Source organism: Malus sylvestris, chromosome 14 (genome assembly GCF_916048215.2).
Source record: "Malus sylvestris chromosome 14, drMalSylv7.2, whole genome shotgun sequence".
NCBI lineage: Eukaryota > Viridiplantae > Streptophyta > Magnoliopsida > Rosales > Rosaceae > Malus > Malus sylvestris.
Genome location: NC_062273.1, coordinates 16,064,467 through 16,076,331, shown reverse-complemented (window position 1 = coordinate 16,076,331; position 11,865 = coordinate 16,064,467). Strand labels below are relative to the sequence as shown.

Genomic DNA, 11,865 nt, shown 5'->3' with positions numbered 1-11,865 from the left:
TTATCATGGCTCTCACAGCTCATTTTGACTTGGAACTTCACCAAATGGATGTCAAAACAGCTTTTCTTAATGAGAATCTTGATGAGGACATTTATATGGTACAACCTCCCGGATTTGTTGAAAGGGGGCAAGAACATCTAGTGTGCAAGCTAAATAAGTCTATCTATGGTTTAAAACAGGCTTCGCGGCAGTGGTATAAACGTTTTGATCAAGCTGTACAATCCTTTGGTTTTGTGGAGAACAAAATTGATAATTGTATCTACATGCAGCAACACAAATCTCAATTCATTTTTATGGTTTTATATGTGGATGATATATTGTTGGCAAGCTCTCATGTCCAATTAATGACTGAAACTAAGAGAATGTTGTGCAATAGTTTTGATATGAAAGATTTGGGAGAGGCTCATTATGTTTTGGGCATTGAGATTGTGAGGAACGGGCAAAATGGAACTTTGGGACTCTCTAAGAAGAACTACATTGATAGAGTGTTAAAGAGATTTAATATGGAAGCTTGCAATGCAGGTGATGTCCCTATTGGTAAAGAGGATAAGTTCTCTCTCTCTCACAGTGTCCTCTAACTGAACATGATCATCGAGTTATGAGAGATAAACCGTATGCATCTCTAGTTGGCAGTGTCATGTATGCACAAGTTTTCACCAGACCTGATTTAGCTTTTGCATTAAGTGTACTAGGCAGGTTTCAATCAAATCCGGGTATTGCACACTGGAATGTAGGCAAAAAGGTATTGAGGTATTTGAAAAAGACACGAGATTATGTACTAAGTTATCATCGAGTTCAAAACTTGAATGTTGTCTGTTATAGTGATGCTGATTTGGGAGGATGCATTGATGATAGAATGTCCACAAGTGGATATATTTTCATAATGGTTGGAGGTGCAGTGTCATGGAGAAGTAGGAAGCAAACCACAAGGGTTGTTTTTACAATGGAGTCAGAATATATAGGATGTTTTGAAGCAATGAGACATGGCATATGGCTAAGAAATTTGATCTGTGACATGAAGATAGTTAAAAGCATTGAAGAACCAATCAAGATTTATTGTGACAATACTTCAGCTGTGTTCTTTGCCAAAAACAACAGAAGGTCCGAAGCTTCAAGGCTTATGGATATCAAATACTTGAAGCTCCAAGATGAAATAAGAAATGGAACTATTGATTTGGAACATATTGGCACGTTTAATATGGTTGCAGATCCATTAACCAAGGCATTACATGTGACAGCATTTCAAAGGCATCTGCCGAATGTGGGACTGCATACATCTATCGATAATGTTTGAATGTGGGAGTAAGGTAATTCTCCGTACCTTTAAGTCTATATATTTGATTAGAATGTGTGCTTATGATGAATACAAATCATATTACATGACGATGTAATGCATTTGTGAAAGTTCGATACTAATCAAACATATAATGATGTTTATAATCTTGCAGCAATAAAGAAAGAATGGCAGCTGCAGTGCCATTTCTTATACGACAAGCAATGTGGGAGTAATGCTTGTAATGAAGAGTTCTCTTGTCAGAAGTTTATTCTCACGCGTGATCTCATTAGAATGCGATCAGTTTGTGATTTTAGTACAAATGGTACATCAAATTGTATTATACTGACTAAAGTTCAACTGTTGCTTCTTTGAGTATGTTTGAAAGATTTATTTCAACTTTATCTCAATGATGACTTGCTAGTTATTTCATTTAGATGTTTTGATCATTCTCATGTGGGAGAATGTTAGAACTTGTATGTGAGAAGTGAATCAAACACCTAATGAAGACATGAAATAACATTACTTTAAAGAGATATAATATAAAGAAGATTATACATGTTGATCAATGTATAATATAAGGTGAGAAAACTATAAGTGTTGTACAAATTAATATAGAGAACGGTTATAAGGAAGTGGAAAACTGAAAGTAACTGCAACCATGATAGGAGGGGCAGTTACATCCTTATAACTAAGGTTTTGATCCCCTTTCTCGAATATATATGGATCTCTTAATGCTAATGTTGGATCTATCGAAAACAAGGAGTTCCAATCCGTTTCCAAGAGAAAGGAAGATCTCAGCCACGTCTCTATCACCATGGCTACATCCTCAAGTAAGTTTAATGCATCATTGTCTATCGACATAATGCATTATGCAAAAACTAGGGTTAATAACACTGCATGCATACATTGCAGTACGTGGTTCAATTGCATTGTTGGATGTTTAATCTTTATATGACTTAATAAGCACGTACATACAGATATATATATATATATACTCATAAGGTCTACACTAGTGTCATGTATTATAATTAGGTACATTAGCTAGTTCAACACCAAAGAAACTTGGGAACTACGATAATGAGGAAGGGGAAACTTTTACAAAAGAGAAAACCGAACCAATGGTCGCCTTTAGCAGGCCTCCGCCCTTTCCACCAGTTTTCGGCCATTTGCTTCTTCTCTCGCTGCTAGAAACTATGAAGATATCAGTATTTGCAGAATTGAAAGAGAAGAAAAAGAGAGGGAGAATTTGTATTTGTAAAATTGCTTTGTATTTGTTCAGTCATAAAGGTTTTACAATGATCACCTATATAGGTGTGTTAGTACAAAACTTGTAGAGCAAGTATTCCTTGTTACTTACCTCATTATCTCAACTAACTCTATCTCTAACCAACCTTGTCCAAACCTACCAGATTCTAGCTACTAACTATACGCATAACAGCCTATTTAATCTCTTGACAAGTGGCTTTATTTTGACCATTGATAATCTCCTCACTTGGATCACAATCTTGCACTTTATCCTTCTTACATCCCCCCACAATCTGATGCTCTAGGGCACTGAGCATGAGATTGTTGCAATGCTCATGAAACAAGGGTGCAGATAAGCCTTTTGTAAGAATATCTGCAAATTGATCATTTGAAGACACATGTTGAACTTGAAGATCTCCCCGAGTGACTCTTTCCTGCACAAAATGATAGTCTATTTCAATGTGTTTAGACTTAGCATGAAACACAGGATTGGTAGATAATGCTATGGCTGAAACATTATCACAGTACATCATAGGAGAAGAATGTAAAGGTATATGCATATCACAAAATAATTGGCGAATCCATGCAAGTTCAGCAGCTGTGATTGCGAGGGCTCGATACTCAGCTTCGGTAAAGGATTGAGAAACAGTGTGTTGTTTCTTAGATGCCCAAGAAATAGGATTTAAACTAAGAAACACAACAAAACCTGAAGTCAATCTCCTATCATTTGGATCCCCTGCCCAATCAGGATCACTATAAGCTTGTAGATGCATTGGTCCTGGTTTGAAATGAAGACCATATGTAGAAGTGCCTTTGAGGTAACGAATGATGCGTTTCACCGCAATAACATGGGAAACCATAGGATTGTGCATGAACTGGCAGACTTGATTCACTGAAAAAACGATGTCAGGCCTAGTAAAAGTAAGATACTGAAGTGCCCCAACAACACTCATGTATTGCTCAGGACTTTGATAAGGCTTGCCATCATCCTTGAGTAACATATGATAGGGGAGACATGGTGTAGCACATGGTTTGACTCTTGTAAATCAACCTTATCGACTAACTCATTGATATACTTGGTCTGTGATACAAACAATCCATCTGAGGTATAAGTGATCTGCAACCCTAAAAAGTAGTGTAATAAAACCAAATCCTTTATTTCTAACTCTGCAGCGAGAGCTGTGATAACCTTACTGATCAAGTGAGAGCTGCTACCTGTGAGAATCACATCGTCAACATATAATAACAGTAATATTGTCCCCTGTGAAGACTATTGCACAAACAAAGATGGATCAGCATTTAAGACTTGAAAACGCAAACTTGGTAAAAAAACTGGTGAATCTTTCATTCCAGGCTCGAGAAGCCTGTTTGAGGCCATATAGTGATTTGTAAAGTTTGCACACATAGTTTGAGGGATGATTGACACTTTCAAAGCCCAGAGGTTGAGCCATATAAACTTCCTCTTGAAGTATGCCATGGAGAAAGGCATTTTTGACATCGAGCTGCTAGAGAGACCATTTGAATTGAGCAGCTAAGGCTAAGATCAACCTTATAGTTGTAGGTTTCACCACAGGGTTGAATGTTTCCAGATAATCAACACCCTCTTCTTGGCTATACCCTTGTGCTACAAGCCGTGCCTTATACCTTGCCACAGACCCATCTGCATGTTTCTTTATTTTGTAGATCCATTTGCAACCAACTAAGTTTTTATCAGGTAGTAAAGGAACTAAAAACCAAGTCTTTTGAGAGTGGAGAGCTGATATTTCTTCTTTTATTGCAAGTTGCCATTCTGGAACCTGTGAGGCAGCTTTAAAGGTTTTGGGTTCGGAAGTAACATTAACTGAGAAAGCCTTATTTTGGAACACCCCATTCTTGGATCTTGTTTGCATAGGATGGATATTTTGTGGTATTGGCAAAACAACACTAAGGTGTTCATGTTGAAAATTAGGATCCACAGGGATAAGGTGCTGTGTACTGGAACTGATTGGAGATAAGTGATTGGGACATGGTATGTTTGATGTAGGATGTGCATTTTGAGGTATAGAAAACAACTCTGGAGCACTAGATGCAATTGTTTCCAAAGAATCTGAGGCTCGAGATGTAGACAAAGATTCAGAAACACTAGATGAATGCATATTCAATGAATTTGTGGTCTGAGATGATAATGAATGGGATGAGGGTGAAAGTGAATGCAATGAGGGTTGTAATGCTTGATTTGTTAATGTGATGATTGGAGACAACTGAGGTGAATGTACGGGAGAATTTGGTGAATGTAATTGTGATGATGCAGAAGACAATTTTAAGTGTTGAACTAAACCAGGGTTTGAATATGGAAAACTAGATTCATCAAACAAAACATGCCTAGGCACATAAATTTTACCATTAGCAACATTGAGACATAGAAAACCCTTATATTGGCCCGCATATCCCAAAAACACACAAGTTGTTGTTTTAGGCTAAAGTTTAGAAGTGTTATAAGGTTTTAAAAGAGGAAAACAGGCACAACCAAAGACCTTAAGATGTTTGATCTCAGGCACTGTGTTATATAACTTTTGAAATGGTGAGTGCATGTTTAAAGAAGCATAAGGCATCCTATTGATCAGATAAGAGGCAGTAGCACATGCATGAAACCAAAATTGAGTAGGCAAGTTTGCAGTTTGGAGTAGTGTAATTGTTGTTTCTACAAGATGTCTATGTTTCCTTTCAGCCAAACCATTATGTTTAGGTGTATATGGACATGATTTGTGATGTAAAATACCATGTGTTGACAAAAATTGTTGAAATTTATTGCTAGTATATTCACCACCCCTATCACTTTGAAATTTTTTTACTATAGTAGAAAACTGAGTGCACAAATAGGCATGAAACTGAGCAAAGATTGCAAAAACCTCTGATTTATTTCTTAATGGAAAAATCCATGTGTATCGAGTACAATCATCTATAAAGTTTACATAATACCTAAACCCTTCATAAGATAGTATAGGGGCAGGTCCCCATACATTACTGTGTATTTTCTCTAAAGGTTGTACATATTTAGTTATAGGAAAAGTAAATTGTAACTTGGAGAACTTTCCCTATAAGCATGGTGTACATATGGAGGAGTATGTGTCCAGTGATGCAAGAACTTGAGATTGAAGGAGAATTGCAGAAGTAATTGCATTGGATGTATGTCTTAGTCGTTTGTGCCATATGCTTGAATTAACTGGTTTTGCAAAGAAACATGAATGAGATGCAGGTGGTATAGGTGACTACGCCTGTGACATGGTGAATGGAATAGGGTAGTAACCAGCTTTACACAGCCTCTTGAGGAGTATTTTCCCTGTGGATTTGTCCTGAACCTAAAAGGAAACATCATCACAAATGAATCTGCACCTATTGTCCTTGCAGAGTTGATAAATGGATAATAAATGCTGAGAAAGTTTGGGAACATGTAAGACATTCTTAAGAGTGAGGGAATGTTGTGGTGATACCAATTTAGAAGTACCAATATGAGAAATTTTCAAATCTGCACCACTTGCAGTGGTAATTGTATCAGTTCCTTGATATGGGGTAGGCAGATCCAAGTTGGCCAAATCTGAGGTCATGTGTGATGGAGCTCCAGTGTCTGCAACCCAAAACTGCTCAGATGGTGCTGAAGGTTGATGATTGGCATGCATAGCAGTAAGATTGACATTTAGAGGCCTGCCTTGATAAGCAAAGTTACTTCTGTGGTAACATTGGAGAGTTGAATGACCATATTTCCAGCAGATTTGACATTGAGTAGGAGAGCTCGAAGCTGTGTTGGTACGTCTTTGAAAACAATTTGCTGCAACATGACCTTTCTTATTGCATATTTGACAAACAAGAATCTCAGAAGGATGATCCAAGCAATTTGATTGATATGGCTTTGGAGTACCAAGTATACCAGGATTACCAATGGAAAACCAAGTACTGGAATTATATTGAAATCTGCCTCTACCTTTCCCTCTGAAATTATTGAAGGAAATTTTGTGAAAAACATGTTCATTTAAGCAACATCTATAGCATGCAATTAACAATTAAAGGCGGAATCATGCTTGTATGCACTCAAAATCAAAACATTACCCATGAAATTCAAAGCCTAGTAGTTAAGTGAACCATGACTCAACTCAAGAACAAAATGAGTTGAGAAATATTATACCTTTGTTGATTCCTCTTTGCATAAGCAAAGGCTAATCACCCAAGGAGAGGGCCTTCATTCCTTGCTTCTAAGATCCATCGATTTCTTGGAGGAGGATGGTAGAAAAGATTCTCCAAGTTCTCAAAATAGAGAACCTCTAATTTTTCCACACCAAGGAGAGACTTGAAGAAGAGATGAGTGACCTAGGAGGATGAAAGATTGCTAGCCAATCTCCTCCAAGGGGGCCGGCCTCTTAGAGAGAAAGGGAAAGACATGTTCTCTCCAATTTTTTCCAAAAGAAACCCTAATGAAGAAATAGCTATAAAGTCATATTTATACCTACCTTCATTGGAGTGGCAAACTTGTAATAAGTCCAAAACCCACTCCACTATCATTATGGCCGGCCATAGGGTTTTATTGGCCTTTTTGGGCCTTTGTGAATTATTAGTCATTAAGTTGTCAAACAACTTAAGTCAATGGGCTTGACGTTCGAAGCCCATTGGACCTTGAGGCCCAAAACTAACCCGTGGTCTTTTAACGAACTTTATTCATTTGATTAATTAACATATTAATTAATCCTTGCCATAAATAATTAAACCATTTAATTATCCTTACTCATCTCCGTTGTTTCTTCAATCTCTACCTTACTCGGTGTACGATCCATTAGGTTCCTTTTAGCGAGGCAATGGGCGATTGTTACTCTTAACGATCAATTGTGAATTAAAACTTACTTTCAATTCTCCCTTTAGTGATTATACACATTTAGGGCTTCCACAAACCATGAGTGACACCTAGCAGTATATCATGGTTACCCAAGCTAATCAGAAGAGGTGGAGAACCTATTTAGTTTAGGATTACAATGCAATACGGTCTTTCTCTAATACAATACTCTTGACCACATTGTTTGGTTTGATAGTTTAATCATGTCTACTATCCAATGTGATTCATTTACTTGTATGATTACCTTGAATGTGATTTGGGACGACTTCCTAAATCTCATTCGTACTCTGGCCAGAGATTTTTAATCATATCATAGAGTATTCTCCCTCAAACGGTTTGAAGGTTAGAGATCCCTTGTTACGCATTCACTTGTCTCCATGCCTAAGTGGCTTAACCCCAACTATGCCGTGGACACCCCCTTACAGAGTGACTTTGACATAGTCAAAGATCAAGGACCTAACCACAAGACAACTATGATGCCTCAGGTCAAATGACTACTTTGCATTATCCCAACCATGAGTTCTCATGTGACATGAGTATGAGAACTCATCGTTGATCGTGTTCAGTGGACTCATTCTCTATTGAGCACCTACATGTTTGTCTTGGTGTCAATCACACCAATGACTCGAGACCAGTCACTCTCCCTGAGAGAAGACACAGCACGTACTGATCTTAACGGACTGTCAATGCCTAATTGGCAATCCTATGATCAGGAATGTTTAGGATATGTATACGAAAGAGAATGGTCTCATGAATCTAACTTGTTTAAATTACATTCTCCTAATTACATATTCCTTGGACTTATCGTTTAAGCATATAACATTTATATGAGACGGCTTAAAACAATAATCTTTGCCTTTGATATTAAACTAGATTAGTTTAACATGTGAAATGTCCGTAAAGTATCATTATATGATTGGTTGTAGGGCACATTTCCAACAATCTCCCACCTGCACTAGAGCCAATCAACTTGGTCATCAATGATGATACCTCTTTTGTAGTTATTTCAAAAATGGCTGAGTAGTAGGCCTAGACAATGGATATCTATATGTTATCCATAGAAGCAACCTTGAGAATAACGACGTCACCATTATACATGATTCTTAATCATGTGGTTTAGTCTCTTATTTGAGTTCGGATCATGATGAGACCTTGATTCCCTAGCTTGAGCTATCGCCCCATTAGTGTCGTAGTGTCGGTACACTAGAGACACTTTCTGGTTGGAACCGAATAGAGAGTTCATGAATGAACTTTCTCATCCAAACAACATTGTTGTAAGCTTCTATATGGCAATATATTTGCATTCACAATGGAACACACTAAAGTCATTACTTTTAATGTTTCCATCCAAATATCTCTTTAGTCATAATAAAAAGATATCTGATTATCTCTTAATTCATAATGAAGAAACATCCAATGATGGATTAGATTCATAATCTAATACATTTACGCTTCCATTACATTACTCTAATTCTTCCTTATTCTTGAGGAATCTATCCTTTATTATTTCTCAAATACTTAAGGATTCACTTGACAGTTGCCATGGTTCTAATCCTAGGCTTGCATTGATATCGTCTTGTACCGATCTTGGTACAACTCATATCAACGTTTTTCATACAATATGAAATACATAAATCACGTTTCTGCGTATGCATAAAGGATTCTATTTACGCATTATTTCTTTGGGAGTCAAAGGGTACGTTCCCTTTGAGAAGAGCTACCTCCTAGTCTCACTAAAGTTGTTCTTCTGATTGAAGTTTATCATCATATGAGAAACTTCCTAGCATCTTTTGTCTATTATTAGGGCTTGATACAATCCAATTATATCCTGAAATCTATCATTATAGATTTCCATCCCATGTTTATAGACTATGTCTCTCATATACATTCTATCGTTATAGAATGTTTAAAGTCATAACTTTAACGAAGAAGTATTCTTTCCATTTCCAAAATTAATATATCATATATATGTTAAATTTTTAGGAACATGATTAACTCCCACTAATCTTTTGTAAACCTAGTAAACAAAAGATTCATTTACATCTTTATGAGAAATCAATTGTTTTGATCTTTCTCTCATAAGACGTTTATAGCTCCCACTAACTTGCTAAGATCCATGATGGATGGATCTCTACAACTTACATGTCTTGTGATTCATAGTTTTGGACATATATTATCAAGACTATCTTAATAATGGTTTCGGAAACCCATATCATGTCCAAACATTGAATCACCATTTAGTTGTAGCTAGCAATCTTCGAATTAATTGAAACCAAGACTACGTCAAAGATGGTTTCTTCAAAGTCAACCAATCTCTTTGATTGTAGTCACCTTAAGCTACCAATTAGCTATAAAGGTTTCATTATTTCAGGTCAAATGGTACTTTACCATTTCCTTGAGTATATGTCATATATACACTCAATGTAGTCATAAGGATTTTCATTCTTATTTTTTTCGAATTAAGAGGTGTAACTCTATGACATAGTCATAAAGTTCAAACCATTCAACTGAGACATTTTATAAATCCTTCTCGACTACCTTGGAGCTTGTGGTGTAGGAACTAGGTTGTTATATTTGTTGATTATCATCTTGTCCCTCAAAGAACCCATTCTTTGAGTTCTATCTCTCGTTCATTTGCGCTTAGGCAAATCATATTGTAGGATTACAATGAACTACCCAACAAAACAACATTTGTTAGTTGGTTTATAGAAGTGATATCCAAAGGTTAATTTAAGGATATCCACAAGATAATTCTCAAACAAATATTGCTTATTAGCACACAACTCCAAATCTTAACACGATTAAGACTTGTCTTTCTTTCCAACTACATCCTATGGAGTCATGAAAATTTTGGAAGATCTTCTAATTGACAATCATATTGTCTTAGAAGTATATATCCTATATATATGGGTAATTGATAACATCCAACGAACTAAATCTTATTCGAGTTCGTTCTTCTCTTAATGAAGAAATCCATTATCATATGATGCTTCTTTCCTCGATATCTTTCAAGGAAACTGTTCTAAAGTGTTACCTTTTCTTGGATCAAATCTAAGGAGGTAAATACTTTAAACATCTTACTCATCAACTTGCATTTCTTGAATTCTTTGAAACCTTTTGCAAAGTATTCGGACTTGTGTTTATTCAAAATAAATGATAGTCCAACCGAGAGCGATCTTCGGTGAATGTCATACAACATGAGTAGTAATATGTTGTGGACATGTGCCACTAACATCTAAGTGAATTAACCTCAACAACTTTGTGATTCTTTCTTCCTTTCCAAAAGAATAAAGATTCAAACATTTTGCCTCTATACAATTTTAACAAGAAGGCATTGGATCCGGATCTAATGATCCAAAGCATCCATCTATGACCAACTCATAATTTATGTTTTAGAGGTATCATAACTCAGTTGGGATTAGTCACTACCTTGCAACCTTTTGGGTTTTAAGCATCGTTATATTCTAAACAGTTAACACTACCACATCATCTCTACTATAGAGATAATCAATTAGATTACAATAATCTAATCATTCATAAAGAACAATGTTTTGTCAAACAAAACATTCATCCATCTCTCATAGGATGGAATTAAGTTCCTTAAAATTGGAATGTAAAGACAATCTTTGGTTTTTCCAATTTCTTTGGTAGTTCATATGAGGAAGTAAGTACGATCTGCTTTCACAGAGATCTACATTTGATTCACGTTCCGAATGTGAAGTACTTTCTCTTCTCTCATTAATCTTCTACTTCTTATTAGCCACACTTTTCCAACGATTGTAAAACATAGTTACTAATACGGAATCAAGCATTCAAGTAGAAGAACCAACTGTTTTGAACTATTCAAGAACAATTTACAACACCTTCAAAAGGTGTGTTCTTGACACTTGCAAGACATTTCTTGCAAATACCCCTTCCAATGTCCATCCTTTCATAAAGAAAGTTTGTTCCCTTGGAGTTATTTCGCCTTCTTCATTTAACTTCTCCTTTGACTACAATAGTCAAGGTCCCTAAACTCCCACTATCTCTCTTGAAACTTATTTCAATTGTGTTATACACATCAAACGATTTGGAGAGCGTGTGGTTATTGTTCACTATATAGTTTACAATACACTTAGTGAACCATTTGGATAGGGACACAAAGGTGAAGTCCTTGCCTAGTTGCCGTCTCTAGAAGTGGTTTAACACTTCAACACTCAATGATTCAAAATCATCATAAGTCCATGTTTATGGACTATTTTTGTCAACCAACCATTATGTTCTAAACATAATTACAAACTTTCAAGAGTTGTTCAAGGCAACTCTCATTTCTTCATACAACAATTTGTAAGTGAAGAATCATGGCACATAAAGTGTCTATGCCCTTGTGCTTACTTCTCAAGTTCCTTGTTCATGTAACAAAGAAACAAGCACTAATGTTTGCGTTAGCTAAGGGTTGTTCAAAGCAACTCTTATTTTTTCATACAACAATTTGTAATTGAAGAAT

General features: G+C 36.2%; 1 protein-coding gene across 1 annotated transcript; it reads left to right on the top strand.

The window, feature by feature from the left end:
• Window positions 1-598: 598 nt before the first annotated feature.
• On the top strand, window positions 599-1,294 carry LOC126599057 (secreted RxLR effector protein 161-like). The gene has a single exon (XM_050265420.1). The coding sequence runs from the start codon at window positions 599-601 to the stop codon at window positions 1,292-1,294; it is 696 nt and encodes a 231-aa protein (XP_050121377.1).
• The last annotated feature ends 10,571 nt before the right edge of the window (window positions 1,295-11,865 follow it).

Coding starts and splice junctions, on each gene's coding strand:
- LOC126599057 (XM_050265420.1), top strand. CDS start 599: ATGAGAGATAAACCGTATGCATCTCTAGTTGGCAGTGTCATGTATGCA.